General features: G+C 35.7%; 1 protein-coding gene across 2 annotated transcripts in view; it reads left to right on the top strand.

Annotated features, from left to right (window-relative positions):
* The first annotated feature begins 2,366 nt into the window (after window positions 1-2,366).
* Window positions 2,367-23,962, top strand: part of LOC123527714 (monocarboxylate transporter 12-like) — a 37,177-nt gene continuing 15,581 nt past the window's right edge. The window contains exon 1 of one of the 2 annotated variants that reach the window (XM_045307350.2): window positions 2,367-2,998. In XM_045307350.2, the coding sequence (XP_045163285.1) occupies window positions 2,908-2,998 (91 nt within the window). In that variant the 5' untranslated portion in view covers window positions 2,367-2,907. Of the gene's footprint in view, window positions 2,999-3,796; window positions 4,076-23,962 lie in introns of those variants that run through there. The other variant, XM_045307358.2, reaches the window with a different exon arrangement.

The raw sequence follows: 23,962 nt of genomic DNA, 5'->3' as shown, positions 1-23,962 counted from the left end.
TGATTCAGAGGAGAAGTTGACAGTAACTACGGTTACCGGACCTCTTGCTAGGTTAAATGCCCACTCAAAGCTAAAACATACATAGCTAATACGGAGCTAAACCCGAAAATCAAACATCATGTTTCCTGCTCTTGTGTCGATTAAGACTCTTTACATGTTGTTTTTTTTTTTTTTTTTTTTTGTTGTTGTTTTTTTTTACCTCAGTATGAACAGCAAACTAATGACTACGTTGATTTGTTGCAAACATGGCATAGGGAACGTTCGTCTTTCTTCGTTCAAATGTCCTTTTTAGCCTAACGCTGGTCGTAAACTGCTAAGGACAATGGCTAGAATTGAGTTTTCTTGACAAAAAAAAGTAAATACAAATAAAAAAGTAATATAATATTGTAAAACCTATTGGGGTTAAAAAAGAATTATTTGGCTATATAATGATACGAGCAACTCCATTCCCGGGGCGTATCCCCATTCCCGATGATATTTTGCCAATCCTTTCCCCAAAAGCAGCATTTTATTCAAGTATATATAATATGCATGACTGTATTACATGTGTTTGATCATTAGAAGCACGTAAGCACACGAGTAAGGAAATTGGTATTTTCATGATTTCATACATTTTTTTTAAATTTTCGTGCCAGCAAAGTATTCGTGATAACATCGCCGATTCTTAAATTACAAAGCAGATATTAAATACATATGATCTTTATTCATTTTTGTGTCGAATAGCAGTTTGCTTTTGCTGTTTTCGAATACATTCGTAAATGTGTTATTATCAACGTAAACAAAAACCCACAAACCTCGATACTGTATATACTGATGCGCAACACCATCACCGAAGTCGCGCAACCTATTTTAAGCGTACTCCTAGTGGGAATTGGATTGCGCGTTTACCACTCGTGACATACTTATTTCAAACCTGTAATTTTTAAGAGGGCGTGTAATTGTGATATATCAACAGCATCGGATCATAATCTTACATCATGAATAATCTTTCAGCACTTTTCACAACATGAAATGAAATAGAACTAAGTATTTCCTTTTAAAGGGAGACAACAACAACGGTCTTAAATGGTATTTCAAAAGCGAGTTATTGTGCATAACGAGAAGCTCTTCACCGAGTATAAAACAGTCAAACTGGAATAACGTCAAAACTCTCATTTTATTGTTACTTTGTCTTACAAAAATACAATGAAAATTGTAAATTTCATGTATATTCCGTTTCCATAAACCAATTCACTGTAGAATTAGTCCAAGACTCCAAGAACGCAGCCTCCCAAAAACTAAAATCCTACAGCAGTGTATGCAAGTATGTGTAGACATTCGTACATAAAACACACTGTCAGACAGATTAAAACAATTAGACAACAAAAACAAAACAGACGCATTATGGAACACATTGAGGCGCCGCAGAAAGTTTCCACTGTGTTCCTTTGTTTGTTCGTTTTGTCCTAATGTGTTGGCTTTGTGTGTGTGCGCGTGTATGTGTATGTGTGTGTGTGTTTGTGGTGTGCGCGTCTGCGTGCTGTGGGTTTCGTTTTGGGGAGGCTGCGTTTTTGGTACGTGGCATTCCCTGTTTGGTATTTGTCTTTGTTTTTTAAACAAAAACGCACACCCGATTTACTTAAAATTAAATCCGTACGAATCTCACATTTTGTTTCAGTATTTATGAATGCATGAATAATAAAATCTGTAAGAAGATCCTTTGAAAGCATAGAATGCAACCAAGCAAAATAATAGCAGACTCGATTTGATTGAGTCTGTTCACGAGAGGTAATTGAAAGTGCAACACCCCTCACGCCACTTAGCACCGGCTTAAGCGGAACTAAGTGTACCTACAATACATGATACATTATGAAATCAATGACGAGAATTACTAGTAATACTACTTGTCAATAATACATCGTGTCTTTATATTTATCTTTTGAAAAAAGCAGCAGCATTTATTTACTTATTTATCTTTTAGTTACACTTATTGTCATTTACGTCCGACACTGTTACTTGTATTTATCTTTCAGACGTAAGAAGAAGCTACGCAAACATCAGCTTTATCTCGACTTGAGTATCTATTAGGTATTTGAATTATCTCGTGAACATAAGGATTGACACAACCTACCCGCAATGAAAAAAGTGTCCATACATACCGTTCATTTAAACTCATACATTAATATTAAATTGTTGCATAATCTGAATTTATACTTGCACTTTTATGATTTTAAGAACACCCACATGTAGACCATCATCAATAGTAAAAGGTTTATTCGATCAAGCATATCGTGAAACGTTTTAGTTCAATGGTGCGTTGGGGTAGTAAAATTTGTTTTTTAAGTAGGCCGACTTTGACTTCCAGTAGACACTGGGATAATATTAAAGTGAATAAACACGTCGAATTTACTTTTTTATTGGATCTTAAACTGAATTCATTTGAATTGGATCTTTAACTGAATTTAAAGGATTTTCGTTTAGCAGATCATATATCTGAAAGTACACTCAAGTTACAAAATAATCATGTCTTGTATTTCCCGACTTATATTATCACCGAGGATACTTGAAAAGTCTTCTAAAAGAATATAATCAAGAATGCTCAAGAAATGAATCTACTTATGTTTAAGTTGAAACTCGATATGTTCGCCCTGTCGGGATTATACGAATCTGCCCCCTTTTCTAAAATTTCTTACGAGTAACTCTTCAAAACTATCTGATATTTTAACAACCTTTAATTAAGTCTAAAATACAAACTAAGAAATTGCAATCATGCAAGCTTTTTAGCAGGTGAAAATGAAAGTTCAAGAATATATATTCAATTTTTGAAAGAATTTAATAGCCAAAGTAAACATTTTATTAAAAACACACTTCTGCTATACTACATATAGTCGCGCATAATTTATTACTTGTGTTAAACTGTCATAAGGTATGACTAAGGAAAACACAAACGGGAAGCATAAATGGCGACCAAAGACAGAACAAGAAATGGATCAAGGGTTCGCTTGGATTGTATTGCTAGGTAAGTTTGGCAAATGTTTAAACACGTATTTACGTACATATAAAGTATCAGTAGAAAATTGTGTCGCAGATAGCAGTGGGAAATAACATCATAGCATGTTACTGTGTTGGTGCATTTTATAATAACGAAATCTTCATTTTACTCGGCACCCGTACTATGCATTAAAGTGCATCTGTATTGATCAGGTTTGTTCGTGTTCGTAATCTTATTCTTTCATGGATGCATATACCTATATCTTTTAAAGCTCTGTTATTGCAGTTCTGTTTCAAATCGGGTTCACATTAAAATACATGATTTATATTTATTATTACTGACTGATACTCATAAAGATGATTATTACTTGATGTACTTTACACATTTTTGTATCAGTTACTCCGGCTAACAGTGTCACATTCAGCTAATTGATGTTTCTTCTAGCATGTTGTTATGTTGTTATTGTCGTTTTCAAGAGGTCCTTTAACAAGGTGGTAAAGGTGTGGTAACAAGATCACGCGCTGCTAACAAACGTTTTATATATGCGTGTTCAATGACAAAACGTTAATTCAAAAGTAGAATAACTCTGTAATGTATAATTAAGCAAGTCTTAAAAGAATGAAACGCTTACCGACATAAATTAATTTTTTGCAAGTTTATATAATAGTTTTTGTTTGTGGAATAGGTCTGCATGGTGTTCGTAGACCTCTAAGTGAACCCAGCGAGCGTAGCGAGGCTCCTCACAGGTCTTTAAACACCATGCGGACCTTTTCCGAGAATGACTGACTTACCTACGTGCTCCTTTGTTTCATACAGCCCAAGTTTGTTTCTGATTTGTAACATGTTTTTCTTAAAATACGGAGCAGTACTATAAAATAAAAAAAATTCGGACACTGTTAACATAACAAAATGCCCAACTTGCTACACACCTGTAAATATGTTTGTCAGCAATTAGGATATGACATTTGTATTGGATGACAAAACCCGTGCACTTTTGGTATTGTAGTCTTTCTGAGGTATAAAATGTGTGTCTAGTCAATTTTTAAAATAAATCCGTTTGGCAGGATGGCATCTCATCAGTTTATGGACATATCTGAAGAAACTGTAAGTATTTTTTTTAATTTGGTACTTAAATATACATTTCCGCATAGATCTACTTAGTTGTTAAATATTTAAAGTATGGTGTCTCAGTTGAGTCAGTTATTTGTTAATTTCAGAGAACATACATTAAAGAAGGTCCTAAATTATCCACATGTCATCTTGTATTATAGCTGTATTATACCAGTATTATCGGAATGATTTTTACGAAGTACATGTGGGAGGTAAAAGTAGGTCACTAGGTTATGATGGGTCTCTTTAAGCGGTCTATAAGTCATTTATAGACCTCTTCCAAACACAGGATCCGGTTGGTAATGTAGAATAGCGTTCATGCATGTTTGTTTTCCTGATATAGCCGTCGGAAGTCATGCGATATATTTGCATTCAAAACGTGTTTACTGCTTGTATGTAGGTTGAGCAAAAGGGAGCATCACGCATATAAAAAATAAAACCAGTCTGTACTGACGCGTTGAAAAATTAATCTGATAAATGTTTCCCTTCACATATTCATGATCATAACCACTTCAACCCAAATAAAAAATTAGGATGCGTGAAAATGTCAGCAGTTTACGAGATTGAATACAAATAAACGTATAATTTAGATTACAAAGTACAATAGGCTGCTGAAACATTTAACATTTTGCAATATGTATACAAGACACATTTCATAAATTTAAATGGATAAACAGACAACCAGATATATTAATAATAATGTATTTAAAACGTTTAAACCGTTGCCCTGTGATAATATAAACATTTTATCCGAGTGATCAATTCCGTTTCTATATACTGTAAAACACTTTAAATTCGCGAGATCTTTATTTCGCGAATTTGTCCCGATTTTTGGCATTTTATTATTTCGCGAAATCTTAAATTCGCGATGTTAAAATCGTTATTTTAAATTCGCGAATGTGAATCCGGAAGAAAACCGGAAGTACGACTGCATTCGGTTACTTTCTGGAGTTTTATGCTAACGAAATCGCCGTCCAATTAAAGGATAGTAACATTGACTCTGTAAATGTTGATTTGCGCTTGTCCACTGTGGAACCACTGCACGCTAAATGGCTTGTTAAAACCATGCAGAAAATTGAGAATGACACTGATATGGTACAGCGTGGCTGGATTCAGACTGGAATTCACGTCACAGCTTAATTTAGAATTACTAGTACTTAGTACATGTACTATAGTATTGTAATGGAAGATAACTTTGTTTGAGCGGTCATGTACAGTAACACCGTTAGTTTCTTCCCTTGTGCTGATCGATACGTCATGAATTGGATAAATGTTTACTTTTAAATAATAAAGATAATACTTTGCTGTATATATTTGTATATAATATATAGTTTATTTAACTGTACTTGTTGAACCATGGTGGAATCACGCAAATACACAAAACTGAATTTCGTAAGTGCGAACATTTATCGTTCAGACACTATTTCGGACATCAGCGAATTTCGGATAAACACGAACAGGTAAAGCTATTTTTCGCGGTCAATTTGAATTCGCGAGTACTTAACCTCGCGAATATTAGCGAAAATTAAATTCTCGCGAATAAAAGGTGTTTTACAGTAGTCTAAAGCAGGCATTGAATTACATTTCAATGTCTTTAAATCTCCTGTGTGGTCTTTTCCACCGCTAAGCTCCATTGAGAGAGCAGAGATCGCAAAGACGTGAGTTCGATTATTTGATAAACGGCATTGTCATCCGTCCTCTACCTTTAATTTATGTACAGAAGTTGGTAGTTTCTTGCGCGGAACAGTTTAGTACTGGCACAACATGTTAGGTTAACTGAAATGTTGTTGAAAAACGGTGTTTAATAAAAAAAACACACACACACATTTCCGGAATCAGTTCATGAGAAGAATATACATGTATCTTTATATTGGCCAGAATATCTTGATATTTACAGGGCAATTTTGTTTGCGGTTTTCTTCTTAGTCCACCTATGAAGAAGACCAGGGAGGCATATAGTTTTGAACTAACAGTCCGTCTGTCATTCTGTCCATCCATCTGTCCGTCCGTCATTCTTTCTTGTGTACTCAACGCCCAATTCATAAGAACCTTTATATAGATTATCCGCATGAAGTGGACATGCCCATATTTTCTGGACTTTCATGTTCGGTTACTGTAAAATCATTAATATTCACGGGGGACTAATTTTCGTGGATTTCGTGGTTGAGAAATTTCATGCCCACGAAATTAAATGATTTTACAGTATTATATTTTGGATTAATTTCAATTTTTCGTCTAAGTCGTATAACAACTAAATATGTGCCTTGTGTATTCAGCTCCACCTTAGTCGTATAACAATTAAATATGTTCATTGTGTGCTCAGCCTACATTTTCCATTCAATGTATATATTACCAACATGAAAAAACACGACGATCATGAAGGATTATTATATTTTGTTATGCCCCCTTTTCGGACTAAAATATCTCAATATTAACTCATCCTACATTTTCCAACCAATTAAAATGAAAATTTGGTTTACGCCCTCAATACGAGGTGGTCATGCATATTTTCACAACGTTCATTAACGATTATTCTTCTGGAGTAATGGCTCTTTTTGTACTTTGAAATAGCACAACTATAGATTATTGCGTTTTGAAATGTAAACAAACAAAATAATATTTTAAGATAAAGTCTATTAACAACGTTTCCGAAGCAAATACTAATTCCTTCTTGGCCGAGTGGTTAAGCTCTCCATTTCGTACATTTTCGTCGGGAGATCGATTCTCTGACCCATATGGGTTTTTTTTGCATTTTATTTTTTTGAACTGTATTTAATTTCTTACTTATCAGTCAGGTTAAACAAAGGCAAATGAAGTTAGTTAATCAAGTTCCAACTTCTTCACTGACATGTTTGCCATTCACTTGCCCCTCACCGATGTGGGTACAAGCCTCACTCGGGGCGTTGAATTTTTCACGTAAGGAAACCATCCAGCTGGCTTACGGAAGGTCGGTGGTTCTACCAAGGTACCCGCTCGTGATGAAATAATGCACGGAGGTCTTCCTTCACCTTCTAAGCTGGAAAGTTGCCATATGACCTATAATTGTGTCGGTGCCTCCAGCAGTTTAAAGAAAGACAACTCTTTTAGGTAATACATACTGGAACAAAATGAGTATTCTCCCTTTTACATTCACATCCGTATTAAGTAAATGGTGATTTATATATTAAATAAATGTTGACTAAACACTGCTTCTCTCTTAATTTTTTAAGTGAACTGTCACTTTTAATAATTCCTAAAAGTCGATTACCGTAGTACCCAATGTATACCAAGTTGTATAGATATTGATTACTAATTGCATCAAATTTGAATGAAATTCATTCTACAACATTGATATGATTGTTTTCTACACAATACTGACAGATCCTTGCATCTCGAGGGATATTCACATGTCTGCCTGTTTCAGTTCTAAACTTATGGTTTGAACATCTAAATTTCGCATATGCAATTTTATATTTAAAGGTATATCAAGATGCAAGTATCGTTCAGTATTTAATAATGTTTTAAAATGTTTATAGTGGTCACAGCGACTTGAGCTGTTTATATCATTATGCTAATTCTGACTAAAACAGTCTATTAAGCGTTGTTTGAACATTTGAATAAACATACTGACATCGCCTATATCTTGTGCAATCCAAACATAGCCATAGCCATACGTGTACAGCATATGCCAAACATACCCGTAACAATTCTTGGGGTATCTGCTGTCCGCCATTTGTAATAATTTGCACCAATACCTGATAAATTTGTGAAGTATGTTATACATAAAGGGAGGCGACCGCATTCCCCGAGAGCAATACAATTATTAGTAGTTTTATTTACACGAAGATGCTTCTTGCAAAAGCTGTTATGTACAGCCTCAATAAGATGAGAATACCCATACCCCCAAATCTGAGACCCGTAACATTAAATTGGTTTAACTGCCGCATCAAAAATCTTAAACAATTCATGTGTAGGGAAATATCCAAATGGTTTTTGATAGCAAATGATTGAAAATATGGATTTCTGCAGCTAACTTATCCTGTGCAGAACTCTCAAAGATAATCTCGGTGTAACCAAACATCCCATATACTTATATCCTTTCGACTACCGGTATCGTACACCGACGCACTACCTGAGACGCCAAATGCAGACTATATTTTTGGGGTTCTCCATTACCGCTACTGTTTTGCAGACGGGCTACCGCAGAAGACTAATACGTACCAGAAAAATGGGGGTGCTCATTTCCATAGCGTATAATGCAGTATTTGGGTAAAAAATGTATATTTTCGCAACTGAAAATAGAAGGAATTAACCAAAAATATACTACATTTTTATGCTGCGGTAATTTTTATGCAAAACGGTTGCTACACTATGGTAGTTATGTCCATTGTGTGGTTATTTGTATAACTACACTGTGGCACAACTTATAGTTTCTTGTTTCCTGCAATAGTCTACTATGGTATTTATATGCAGATAAAACAAACAGTTAATGTTATTCATTAAATGTCACATATTTAAACGGCCACTGCATCACTGTGGCAGTACATGCTATTTTGTGCGAATATGTATTAATATACGCTGCGGCACTCTCTTTGGTTTCGCATGCCCTGCATTAAACTACTGTGGTAATCGGGGGAATAAATAATGCCTACAGGATAAGTTTTGATTACTAGTATAATCCTTTCGCAGGGTAACTTTCTCAGCACTGTGGAAGTGCACTTAATTTCATTTAATATGTATAACTACACTATAGCACTGCCTTAAATTTTAATTTTCTCACAAAAAGTATACTATAGTTCTTAGTAACAGGGGGAGTAAAACTACACTGCGGTACTACATTGAAATTCGTTCTTCCTGCAAACGTCTACTGTGGTAATTATTTGCAGAGTGGTCTGGTTGCTGTACCATTTCTCCCTATGTCAGCCCCTCCCCCTCCCCAATCCCGTCTAACAAGACATATGCATCCCCACACCTATACCTAGATCCTCACTCCCTGTAATTACTATAAGTGATCTTTTTTCCAGGCACTATAGTGCTTTGGAATTCCCATCCAGTACAACTTGTGCAAGCCCCAACCCTGAACCAGCTTAGACAGGGTGTAACCAAACTTGCACACAATGCTTAACATGATAGACCTGTTTCTTTAAACTGCTTTTATCTGTAAGTCCTTGTTTTTAACACTATCAACTGTATTCATGCTTGCAATACACATCGTGTATTACTTTTGTTCTCCTGTCCATTCTACTTTTAAAATTCTTGTACAGGCGCGCAGCTGCACGTAATACTCGTAAAGAGGAGTGATGCAGTATAAAAAGATAAATAGATAAACGTTAAGTTAATAGTATGTATTAAAGAGAGGCTTTAAAATATTCGTTTTAGCAGATGCAGTTTCTGCATATCTTTGGAAGTTTAAAGTTTATATTAGAGGGAAAAAATGAAGTAGAACTAATGAGGAAGGTTGTTGAACATCTGTTTGAACCGTATAGTGCTTCTAGACACATCCCTTTGGCACAGGCGTTCCTTGCCAGCTCAACCCATCTTTGTGGGTCTTTTAATAAGGGCGAAAATTCTTGTCATATGAATTGAAACCACAGAAATTAGTCCGACAGAAGGATGTTTCGGCAGGAATAATGTAATACATGTAATACATTATAATTCCTGGTTTCGGTTAGTACAATGAACAAAGGACAGCATATGACACGTCAAATCAAAGATGGAAACATGGTAGCTAGAGTATTGAAGGTTACCGTTCAGGAATTAGGAAACCCAAACAAACGCAGGTAGTTAATACCATTGACCGAGAGTTTGCAGACTCACATGAAATTATCTCAATGTCAGGGCGAACAAATGCTTTTCAGTTTTGCAGTATGAAGAAACTAAAGACCGCCGGTGGTCTCCGAACACCAACGTCATCATTTGGTTCTTAGCAGTGTAAAGACAATTTACACAGGTATAACAATACTCTTCTTATTAAAAAGTTATATTGATCTAATGAGTAGTTTTAAAGATTTCATGGTATTATTGAGTCATTGCTATGTTACGTGAACGTACTTTTTTTTTACTCCATGTATATAAATTGGGTCTGAGTCAACAAGTCGCTCAAATCCAAAAATGTACTCAAATTATCGCTCTGGGTCAAATTTCTCGAAATATTTAAGCATGTCAGAAAAGTCTGTAATTGCATTATTTATTCGACTGCTCTTAACAGGTTAATCTTCTTAGTACAGGATAAAATGTTTCGAGAAATCTAGCCCTTAAGTACAAAAGCCAGTTCCAGAGAAGCTGTGCAATAATTGTAGTTGAAAATCAAAATGTCTTGCTTACATAAAAATATTTGTCATCTTTTTTCAGGGTTAATCCCCGTGATCTCTTAAATAATACTTTCAGGGAATGCTTTCTTTCGTATCATGCGTCCAGAACTGGGATTGGCTAACTAAAGAACAAGTCCATACAGACCTCCAATCCGAAAACGTCCGTACAACTTATGGCAACAAGAGCAAACTGGAAACTCCAGAAAATCGATTTTAGTATATATAACCATTGCAAATCACTAAATGTTATAATTTGATACGTTTTATTATTGCTCATTATTACTACATTTTAATAAGAAATCCCTTCCTTGAATTGACATAACGGTAACAAAAAATCACCCAGGAAGGTACATATTAAAATAGAAACACCCCGTAAAATGCCAACAAAATTATCTTGGAAATCGACGAAGAAGAAATGACTGTCTGACTAGCGGACACTAAGCACAAACTGGAGAAAGAAACAGACAGTGTCTAAGATTAGTGACAACATTACATGGTGTACACATTTTTACTATGTGTCGTGTGTATATATACGTTATGTTTTTAGTACGAATGAGAAAGTTTGATTGATTCATCTTTTGATAATTTTCACATGCAATATACTTTTCTTATATGAGCTGTCTCAAGCGAAAAGGTTTTTAGAGTTAAAGATTTGAAATTCAAGAAAAACATGTTTCATACAGTTTGGCTTCTTGTGAATATTGATACATTGTAATATGGTATAGAAATAATAATCATACAACCGGGCATATTAAATATAGACACATAACTAACTTATTAAACAGTTCTACCGATGACATGTTTATCACAGTGAATTTTGGACATTTTATCTTTCTATGCGTCATTAACAATGCTAATTACCCTACCCCCCACCCCTTGCATTTAGACGGCTATTAAAAAATACATGTATATATAGATTAACGATTATTGTCGTAAGTTGTTGACAAAATTGTTACATTCTTACTCAGTTTAAACGGACTACAGTACAAATTCAACAAAAAACAGGAATTATTTCATGACTTTCAGTGAACTTTTTGTGTAACATTACATATGCTCTATGTTGCCTTTTGCGATGATTTGTAAGTAATGAATGATCCTCATCTGTTGTAGCTTTTACAACTTGCTTTCGTTTAAACATATTTTTTTTCTGTCAAATGTTTTTGTTTGCTTTTAATGTTTTACTTTTAGTCTCCTACCCGTTTCTCCGGATCGAACTATAAGTAGACTGTCTATCATGAAATTTAGTCCAAAATACGTTGTCCAGGTTGTGTAGCATTTGATATATGATTCTTCTTACTCATACCCGTTCATAGGAGATTGCCTGTACTGTAGTGTTTTCATTCAGTTGTTAATTTTATTGTTTTATCTTATTATTTTCTGTTATAAAAATGTTTTTGTTTTTTTTTTGCATTTTACTTTTAGTCACCTACCAGTTATGTCAGCGGACCATGTAAACGCGTCAACTATACGTTATTAAGGTTCATTTAAATTTGTTCATATTCATAATCTGTTTTTGTGGTGTATACGATGCAAGTGCCAAAACAAAACTCAAAAATGTCGAATGACACTTCGTGGTAAAACTTATAATAGAAACTAAAATTGTCTTTTTCTTAGTTTGTTATGCCTTACTGACTTTCAAACAGATTTTAAAATAACTGAATTTATTAGCATTATATCTAAATTAGAGCGTTTCCCAGTTGCGAGCTGTATTCCGTTGATACTGGTCTTTAAAGTCCCAATTAAGGCATCAATTGTTTAATCATATAATGAAGAATTGTAAGATCTCATTTCACCGACAGCACATTCATGTACGGTTTTGGAAACAGATCATTTTAGAGTCTGATTTTGTTTGAATTTACGGTCATTTTCAACATTATTCCTCTTATATCAGGCAGCCAGTTCAACTAACCATCGTTCCTGGGAAAGACCAGTACTAGACGCCAAAGTCCGTAAGCAACTACCTACTTTCTCACATAAAAAATCCTAGTCGGTAGCACAGCTCGAACCTGCGACCCTCCGTCAGTGAGAGGATTCAGAGTTACAAGTGCACGAATGTATCTCCTACATTACGGACCCGGACTATAAATTAATATAATGAGTATACAAAGGCACATGTGAAATACTGAATACTGTACCATTTATAAAGCATTCCAGAGTATCCATGCATGATAATGCATAATGCATGGAGCTCAAAGTCAAAATTACCATTGTGCACTTTGGGATAATTCAAATGCATTCTTACCTAAAGTTTGAGTTTTAAATTTGAAAAGTACAATACTTCCATAGTGGATAAATTTACACACTACTAGTATGAAATTGGAAGAAGCGATGTGTGCATATGCATTACCGTTGCGGCGTAAAAACGAAGAAGCGTTCTGTAGAGAATTACCACAGTGTTTATATGTATGTTCCAAGTGCAATAACAATTTAAAATATTACTGCCGTAGTGTATAAATGTACACTATTTCTGATTACCACAGTGAAATTTTGTATTTAGTGAAAAAAAGTTCAGAACTACCGTAGTGCCATAGTGAAAGTAACTGGTGAAAAGTCTACAAAACGCATCAGTGGCAGACCCGGGGTTTTCAGACTTCTAGAATGCCGGAGCCGCATAATGCAGACGTAGTAAAACAGCGTTAAATACCGTAGCGTAGAAATGAGTAATTAATAAAGTTTTAAAAACTGAGTTCGATAATTACCGCGACGAGCAACCATCAAAACTAATGGGTATTTTTGGAGAGTAATGATCCCTTAATTGTCTGAAATGGATTTTCTTATCAACAAATTGCGATAAAAAATGGTTTTAGAACATTATTGCGCACGAGACGTTTGGTTTTGTTTTTAAATTTTATGGAGACCTGTAATTTGTTGCGTAATATTATTTAGTATATCATATGAATGATTTAACTTATTATTTTAACTGATTCTATACCGTTTTGTTAATAAAATAAATGAAAGTTTACACTTCAGATCAAATTCTGCAATAAATAAAAAGCATTCAAATTCCCCCTAGATACAAAGAAAAATTTAAAAAGTCCGGTAGTCCTACGCTGTACTATGTCGGTAATCTGGACCCTCGTTTTGATAGTACGTTTTAGGCGTCTGCGGTAGTCAGTCGGTGTATGATAGCGGTAATAGCGACCCCCGTTTTTATGGTACGTATTAGTCTGCTATGGTAGCCGAAAGGATATACAGAAGTAGTATTAACTGGTTCCCCTCTGAAATACCATGTTTCATCATTTCTAAGTGTGTCACCGTTTACGGAAGACAATAATTTCCGTCTTATCAAGATTTACCTCCATACCAGTATTTTGCTCGTAATAGGGATGATAACTCATCAATAAAGAGTGTGAAGATTGTTTAACTCACTTATCCCCTTGTCTCGTTCCGATATTACACGGAAAAAAGTTTGTAGTCCCACCATTAACTGTCTTAACACCAGATTGCAGATTACTATACATAACCTTTAATAATTGGAGGAAATAACCATTTTCTAGTGATTCAAACAACTTACAGTGATATATTTTATCAAAGGCTTTTCGGAAGTCGACCTATAAACAGTAGAAACGGCCACCCTGTTTGGATAGGTATTTCCGTACCATTACTTGTAATGAAAATATATTGTCTACCGCAGAGTACCCATGCCGAAATCCAGCCTGAGATTTATCAATTTTATTATTCGTGTCTGCCCACTAATAAAGTCGCTTATTTACAACACCTGAAAATATCTTATACATGTGTTCGTTATAGAAATACCCCGATAATTTCCTGGATTACCAGTTGATCCAGTCTTGTGTACAGGACATATTATACTTCTACCCCAAGAATATGGGAAGCTACCTGTTCCCGTGATTGATTCTATTAAACAAAGTATGTAAATATGGTGCTATAAGAACCAGTGTATACTTAAAAAATTCAGATGGAACACCGTCAAATCCACAGCTTTTGCTATTTATTAACTTAGTAATAGAATACCTAATTTCATGAATCGAGAATGGCTCATTTAGACAATTTACGCTTTCATCAATGTTATCATCTACTCTATCAAATTGAATTGGTTTACTTTAAGCAATATACTAAAATAGTCGTGCCAATCACTTGCTGTTATACTAGGATCCGCGGACTTATTTGTGCGCGACTGCTTGAGCAGCTTCCACATTTTTGTAGGATTATCTCTAGTATCTATAAGAAACTCCCTCTTACCATGTTGGAATTCAGCTTTTTTCCTACTGCATGCATTTTAAACTCATTACGCTTATCTTTGTATGTTCTCTAATCGACATTTGAACTGGACATGCAAACTTTACGCAATGTGGAGATCTTAGCTGCTTTAAGGTAATCACATTCCGCGTTCCACGAATAGAACTTACTTCCAGCTTCATAATAAATAGAAGTAACTGTATGTATAGCTGTATCAATATCCTGAGTTATATCATCTAGAAGTTTATCGTTATGAACTTGTATCAATTCAGCAAGTCTTGTCTGCAAATCTAGACTCTTGTCGTATAATGACTTTATGAATTCATTATACTTATTTAGATAAGCACATTTTATCATCTTGTTTTTCGGTCAGCAATATGTCATCGGTCAGTAAAAAGTCATACACAAAGAACTTCGGAATGCTACTTTAAATAACTTCAGCGTTTGTTTACATCTGGAAAATGACAGGTTAAGATATCTCGTCCAGGTTAATTACCCTCTGGCCACGTTATTCGCTGCGTCATGATTGTTGTTTTGTTCTAACTAATTGTAATGACAGATGACTAAATGAAATAATGACATGTTTTTTATTATTATGGTCAAAATGCGTGCCCTTTTGGAGAAAAACAATTTAGTCATCCCTACGAAGTTTTCCTTAAATCCGCTAAATTCTAGATAGAACTTCAGTATCATCTGCCCGTGCTAATGTTAGTAACGTATGCCGATACTCCATACGATTTAAGATAGTTTAGAGCCGGGGCAATTATCAATGAATTATTATTGTTAGAGTTTAGACATTAATGAAATAATAGAGATTATGTTGGGGAATTGTGAAGAAAGACATTGTTGATATATTAACTCAGAACATAGTACTATATTAAACAGTAGTTATTATAGAGAACAGAGTTGTTGTTGTTGTAGTTAGAATAGTGAACTTTAGACCCTGTTACACCACACGGGACTTATTTGGTGCCTTAAAGAACCAGGATTCGAACGAACCTTCGGAACGTCGCGGCCACAACACAAAAGAGTACTACCAACTACGGTTCGGTTACCCGGGAAAACTGTGACGATCATATCCTCTGCACGGGTGAGTGAAAATTTCTTTTGCTTGTTTTTGTTGGCTTAATTATGGCAGATCAAGATATCGCAGCAATTTTCGAAAATCTGGGGCGTGAATTGTTCTAATGTTTCGGCTGTCGTAGGTACTCAAAGTATATCTCAGGTTATTCCACAATTTGATGGGATCCGAAACAATTTAAATTTTGGCTGAAAAATATTGAAAAATACGGTGTTCTTACGGGTTTACCTGGGGATAAATTAAAACTTGTCGCTTATCAGTCAAGCAGAGCGGCGGTAAGTGATTTTATACAAAGATATTTAACGGAAAATGTTGATAGGACTGGAATCATTTAAAAACAAATTGTCTTCAAGGTTCGCTGAAATACAAGATCCTCAGCATGCATTTTGTTACTAAGAACCATCAACAGGCTCCAGGTGAAAATGTTCAATTTATGCCGAAAGACTTCTTACTTTGGCAGAAGAAGCTTTCGTAGGTCACAATGGTGATTTAAATTAATTGAAAGACAAATGATTGGATTTTTGTGGATGGGTTGGCACACGATTTTTTAAAAATGAAAGTTATGAGAGATAATCCACAAACTCTTCAGGCCGCCGTACGGTCTGCCATGAACGAACAAAATTTGAGAACTAGATTTAATCTACGGATAGGACGGAGTGTGATTCGTCCTCACATAATTCCGCTCAAGAAAATGAAACCTATGGAAGTAGATCATTTAAGGCCACGCATACCTTGCGCTTACTGTAAGAAACCAGGTCACCACATAAAACAGTGCCGACACAGGCTTCAATCTATTCACTTGTGAGTATGGACCTTCAAACGTTGATCCTCGCATTCCACCTAGATTTAAGATCAAGGTCAAAATAAAATCGAACAAGATTATAATTCTCATAGATATCAAAGCTCATCTAACTCTGACTGGAAATCTAAGATTACATGCTGGAACTGTGGTAAGTTAGGGCACCTTGCCAGAGAATGTAGAACTAATCCAAACGTTACGCTAATCATCAAAATCCAAATTATCAACGTACATATAGCAATCAGGGAAACTAACAACCTCCTATCACAACGAAGTCGGTGATAGGAGAATCGTAATGTCTACTTTTAATATAGCAATTTGTGGCAACCCAAACTCTTGTATAATAAAAATTAGAGAAAAACGTTTAAGATGCCTTGTAGATACCGGAGCTGAGGTTTCGCTTATATCTATAGAACCTATGCGTCCTGCGACATAAACCAAAACTTTTAAATAATAGGCTAATCTTCAGTCTGTAAATGGACAATCTTTGGTCGTTAAGGGTAGTGTAAATTTAACATTTAAAATAGGTTCAGTTAAAAGTCCCATTTATTTTATGTGGTAAGCAACATAAACAGAAACGGTATCTTGGGCCGAGATTTCTTATCACAAAATGGTGTTAGATTATATTTTGATTTAAATTGTTTAAAAATAGATGATGAATATATTGCTTTAGAGGAGGAATACACGTAGCTTCCGTGGTTAGACTTCGCCAAACTACGGTCCTGAGACCTAATACTGTAATATTATAAAGGGAAAAGTCAATATACTAATGGACTGAAACATAACAGAGTTTATGACCTGATGGGGATGAACAACTCCTTTTGAATAACGAGCCAGGCTTGCAAATCGTTGATTCTGTAATTAGATTACATGGCCACAGGCAATTACCAGTCATGGTTATCAATAAAACACATAAAACTATAAAGTTAAGAGAAGGTTTTCCGATTGCTAGGTTAGGTGATTTTAAGCCTAGGGACATCTCGTCCGTAAAATTAGATACTAGCAATTCATCCAGTGAAGAGGACATCTTTTCAGAAATTAATGTGCCCGAGGAACATTACGACTTAATACATAATCTGCTTAAAAACAATAGAGATGTTTTCGCGAAAGATGACTCAGAACTAACATTGACTGATACCGTTACAATGAAAATTGATACCGGGTCACACCCACCCATTAGGCTCAGACCTTATCGCATTCCTATAAATCACCGCCAAGCAGCGGATGACGCAATCAAAAAAATGTTAGATGCAAATATTATACGTCCATCCCATAGTCCATGCGGTTTCCTGTTGTTATTGTTTTCCAAGAAGGACACAGCAAAAGGCTTTGTCTGGATTTCGTGCATTGAATTCTATATGCCGTCAAACGTCTTATCCGCTGCCTCGTATAGATGATATCTTACCATTATTAGGAAAAGTTGCTGGTTTTCCAGTCTGGATTTAGCTAGCGCATTCCACCAATACCTATTCAGGAACAAGACAAAGAAAAGACCGCCTTTGCCACGCCATTTCATGGGCTCATGGAATTTAATTCCATGGCATTCGGGCTTTCCAACGCACCAGGTTATTTCCAATCATTAATGAGAGAAGTCTTAAAGGGCTGTGAATCTTTTGCTATCGCATACCTTGATGACCTCATTCTATTCAGTAAATCTTTTCAGGAACATATTGATCATATTAAGATTGTTTTCCAAGGTTAAGACAACATAAGCTTAAACTAAGTTAAAAAAATGTCAATTCTACAACAGGAAACAACCTATCTCGGATTTACAATTGATAAAAATGGTATCCGTCCGGATCCAAAAAAAGTAGAAGCATCCGAAAATTGCCACGCCCACAATGTGTGCGCGACGTACGAAGCTTATTAGGAATGGTAAATTTTTTCGTCACATGAACATAACGGTAAACAATCATATACGGAAATTGTCGAGCCACTTATCGATCTAACAAGAAAGAACGTCAAATTTAATTGGTCAGTAGCTTGTCAGGATAGTTGATCAATTAAAAGATAGCTTGTCCATTATTCCACAGTTATCTTTCCCAGATCCAAGTCGACCTTATAGGTTATATTGTGGACGCTAGCGATACTGTGATTTCTGCAATACTCACACAAAAATACGATGATGAAGATTCAGGTCATTATGTTAACGAAAAACCAATTTATTCATTTCACATAGACTCAGCAGGAACACAAAGGAAAGGGCCGATCGTAGAAAAGAAATGTACAGTATTCATTTTGCTATCTCAAAGCTTTCTGCATACCTTACGGGTGCTGAATTCGTTTTATATACGGACCAGAAATCACTCATTTACCTATTTAACTCCCCATGCAAAATAGAAAGATTCAAACATGGGCATTAAATATTTCTAGTTATAACTGCAAAATCGAGCATATACCTGGCCGACTAAATGTCATAGCGGATTTTCTCAGTAGGCCACCGCGCTTAAAACCAGCAATACAATTAATTCTGATGTCGACAGCGACCCTGTCTCTGATGTCAAGGATAACACGTATAGCTGTCAACCTAACAGCCCAAATTCAGCGGACATACCGGTCAAAACAATTAACGCTATTAATTCACACCAGTTAGATCTTAATGACCTGCCGATAAACAGTTTATTCCGCAACAATCACACATAGAACGGTTCCTTCCTTTTCGGATTTAAATTTTGGTCATGGAACAAGATAAAGATCATACTATTCTTGAACTAAAATGAGATTACGGCATGGGAAACCATCTAAAACTGAAGCTACCAAGTATATTGAACTTGATCAAACACTATATTACGTCTCCAATGTCGATGAAAGAGCCGAATTTTCGATTATTCGTACCCACGTCACCTAACATTGGTTATTAAACAATACCATGATGATAACGGTCATCAGGGATGTCAAAGGTTATCGCAACAATTAAACAAACACTATTTCTGGCCCAGAATGTTTAAGGAATTGTATGATTTATGTTTCTCAATGTGTTTGTTTGTCAGACAAGAAATCTTACTACCATTAAAACCCCTAGTAAGGAAACTGGTATAACCCCCGTTTCATTTTCTATTGTTTCAATTGACGTTTGTGGGCCATATCCTCAAACTTTATCGGGAAATAGGTACATCATTTGCTTTGTAGATAATTACTCAGGTTACCCGAGCATTTCCTGCTCCTGATAAAGTATAATACCATCATACATCTGTTTTTAGAGGAATATACAGCAGATACAGCACTTGTTTAAGAATTGTAACTGATAATGGTTCGGAGTTCACTAGCGGCGCATGCGTGACGTGCTTCAGAATTAAACATAGAGCACATAAAAACTACACCCTACCTTCCATCTTCTAACGGATAAATGAAAGATCTCATGCACTATGAATGATATTCTCTCGAAAAAGGTACAAGACGATACACGTCAATGGATCTCCACTTAAATATGACTCTCGCCGCCATGCGATTCACAGTTTCTACTAATTCTAACATTCTCCCTTCTTCTTGCTTTTTAACCGTGACCCTATTCTACCAATTGATAATTTACTTAAACCTAGACGGAAATACCATGGTGAGAGTATCACAAAATTATATTAGAGGAACAACATAGAGCCTTTTTAAATGTGCATCGTACACTGAAAAAGATAAACGCAGCGTGTTTTAAAAGCTAATGAGAATATTAAAGAGACAACCTTCCAAGTTAATGATCCTGTATATTATAAAAATTTCAACAGAAAAAGTAGTTAGACGGAAGTGGAAGCCTATTTCAGAATAATTGAACAGAAAACTCCCTTAAATTTTATTATTAAAAACCAACTTGACAATTCACGCACATGTTCATGCTAACCAAATTCGTCTGGCTAAAATAAATGATTGGCCGATTCCCGCGCCTCCATCTGGAAGGCCGCTAAGAAAGGTTAATTATGCGGTTCCCCCTGCGAATTTAAGCAGCAGTGATTCCGACTCTGAGACTACTTTAAACGACCCTTTACCCCCATAACTAATAGAATACGCCAGGAGCGCTTAGATTCTATGAAACAGACGATATTCCCTTAGCAGAATTACAAAAACAATTACGCAATAAAACCATATTTCAGGTGAAAATATTAAGTCCTCAGATGACGAGATGTCTATTGACAATAAATCAGATGTTTCTCTCCCTTCGGGCAGTCAATTACTTCCGAACTGTCATCGCCCGTCACGGAAACAGACGGAAACGTATTCGCAAATTATGATTCAGACTCGGACATCGCCCTTAGCTTGTCCGACAGTGATAAATGCAGCTCAATGCCATTACTGTCAACCCGACTAAACGTCGGCGAACTAATCGTAAACATACGGTTAAACATACAGACTCTCCTACTGCTAAGTCGGGGGAAAAACATAAAACTATCAATCACATGCTCTTAAAGTGTCTTGCTACTGTATTGTAAAACAAACATAAAGAATGATAGTCATCTGCTCTTGACGCTTGACCCTCAGTGACTTATGAACCCTTTTTACTAATTGTATTTTTTGTTATTCTTGTTTCAGTAAGGATGCATTACCTGCTATTCCTGTGCTCTTTTACTTGGTCGGTGCTACAGAAACTTATGATAATGTTATTTTTCAAAAGATAAATGAAGTCTCTACCACACGTTCGCATTGGAGCGGGCTCTAGTTTTAGACACTTCGATTTTTAGTTCCTTTTTGGATCAAATTGACAAAGAAATAGAAACTGTTAATTCCACACAGAGAATGTGAGCAACCACCTTAAAACAATCCTAAGAACTTAGACTTTTTACCCTATCTTCTATCTATATCAAATGTGAAGCTGGAATTACAATACGTCCGAAGCACGTATGCGAAAATACTTAATAGTTACTCTGACTACCTATCGTTACACGTTAGAAACAAAAGAAGCATTCTGGGATTAGGGTCTGTCTTCAAATTTCTTTTGGCACTGCTGATAATGATGAAGTTCAAGTAATTAAACATAACGTAGTTAGATTAGCTAATACAAAAATCCTCATTCACATACTAGAAAACAATTTGGTCAATTTTAAACATTTCACGTTCTCACATATCAGAGAATGGCAGTCTATTAACGAATTAATACAAGCTTTACAACAGGTCGAGAGAAAATGAAAAAATGGCAAGGTCGCATGGAAAACAGATTGAACAAATTCAAGGTTATACTATTAATTATAACAACCTCCGCTTATCATTGATGAATCAAACAGACTGTTTTTTATGCTAAGGCTCATCTCTCAGAATTTAAATCCCAGCTCGACATATTAAGTGCTGGCAGGGTATTCCCTGGGCTATTATCTCCTTTCATCTGAGGGCATTATTAGTAGAAATACAGAACCAGGCGCCTAAAACTTACGCCCTGCCGGCGGATCCTAGCACGGATCTGTGAAATATTATCATTCTTACGCAGCTCGACTATGATTGCTGAGGACAAGATTATCATTAATATTCATGTTCCCTTAATCGATTTCAATAGTCGTTTTGATGTATATCGTATTCATAATTCGAACTTCCCTACAGTAACATTAATCGATCATCGATACCTCAGTCATCTCAGGTACATCTTGTCGCTAAGTACGATTTAGAATTTTCAGCTCTACTTTTTAATCGTGAACGCACAAAATTTGCTGTCATTCTGCCCAGTGAATTAGAATCTTGCAAAAGTAGCTTTACGCAATTTGTCAAGTCAGATCCCCATTTTATCAAGCAAGCATGTCTGAATTATGTGTTACGGCTTTATTTCTACGAAACCCAGCTAAGTTACGCAAAACTGTAACATTATTATTAAACCTAACACCAAGTTACCTTACGCCGAAAATATAGATAATGGTCTATGGCAGTCACCCACTTTAATTGATTTAAGATTCGTCATCGTGTGCCAATCTGACACTAAATCTAACCATGAATTAGTTGTTAAAGCCCCTCTCAGTTTAGTTCAACTTGAGATGAACTGTCAGGCCTTTAATGAACATTTGAACTTAAGTCCATGGTACTCTCAAATTTCTAAGAAAACACATCACCTTGATTATAACCCTCTACTTCCTCCTAATATTTCTACAAATCACCTATGGAAACAATTTCACTACAAACTTGAGAATTTTACAAATGTCAAGCTGCCCCACGAATTAAAAACTATTAAGCAAATTCGCTTGACATTCTCATTAACAAATTAGAGAATCTAAGCACTCTAAACTAATTGATGATTCGATTTTCCCCACCTGGATTATAGTTACTTATAGCTGCTGGTTGCTCAATTACTCTAGGAATTGGGATTTTTATTTATTGTAAATGTAAATTACGAATTCTAAGCACCGATCTGCCATAAGTCACGAAATACGGGTTCAGAAGTTATTCGCTACAAATTTGTCTCTGGAAACGACGAAATAATTACTCCTGCTGTCAAATCCGGACCATTTCAGCTACTGCACCGATCAAGGAAGATAACAGCGTTGCCGAAGGCAGTATACTATCTGCTTTGTATCCGAAACTTTAAGTCTAGAAGTGCACATCAATGTCGAAAATGTCTATTGTTCTGAGTTATGACTGGTATATATCTTTTTTGACTGTTCGTAATTTGGGTGACGGATACATCTACTATATAAGCAACTTAAAATGGATTGAGCGGTCCACTCGTTCACAGAGAATTGAGATCTGTTTACTTACAAATTCACTTGTGTTTAATACGTAAACCTAAGTATAATCTATGGAATGTATCAGAAAATTCACTATTGCCAGGATTTTTATATCCTTCACTTTGGAGTACTTAGTCTGTAAGATTTGGCACCTGATCCAAGACCAGGCGAAGCAAACTGTGATGAATGCTGGGGACAGATGACGACTGTTCCCACAACTTCAGAGCCACCGACGTCATCCAACGTTTTTGACAAGGTGTATACGGCCGTGGTAAAAACACTGCCGACGACCAGTTAGCCAGGCACATCTTCATTCGAAGGCGGAGCGACGAGTACTGGACCTTTCCAGAACCAGACACCAGTACGTCTGCCAACATTGCATACGTACTGAATTGAATGACTCAGCGCTTCAGTCTACAATGGAGACTGTGCAAACTACGAGGCGGTTTCCGGGCGGTACTTCAAAAGGTTCCGAAGTCGGCAACGTCACATCTTTTGCCAATCTGGCCGTACCAGTTACCGTGCGGAGAGACGTCTGCAGCCGACCTTAATGACGTCGACTGATTGTGTCGTTCATTAGTATTTTATATTTATATTTTTATTATATTATTCAATTACAAAAAAAAACCTTTAGAAAAAAAAATACGGAATTTATATAATCGCATATACTCGCATTTTAATTGTGTTTTTGTTATATCTATAATATCCTTCAAAAAAAATATATTTATATACATATTAAGTAATGATTTCATTTAAATAAGTAATGATTTTTTTTAGTTATTGTACTATATCTATCCTTAAGAAAAGTAGGTCATTAAACACTCATCACTATGTATACCAATTTTATGTTTTACATTATTTTTTTCCCTCACAGAAATCTGTTTG

The sequence above is a fragment of the Mercenaria mercenaria genome, chromosome 1, assembly GCF_021730395.1.
Source record: "Mercenaria mercenaria strain notata chromosome 1, MADL_Memer_1, whole genome shotgun sequence".
In the NCBI taxonomy this organism is placed as follows: domain Eukaryota; kingdom Metazoa; phylum Mollusca; class Bivalvia; order Venerida; family Veneridae; genus Mercenaria; species Mercenaria mercenaria.
The sequence above is the reverse complement of the archived record's forward strand: the minus strand, read 5'-3'. Positions and strand labels throughout refer to the sequence as shown.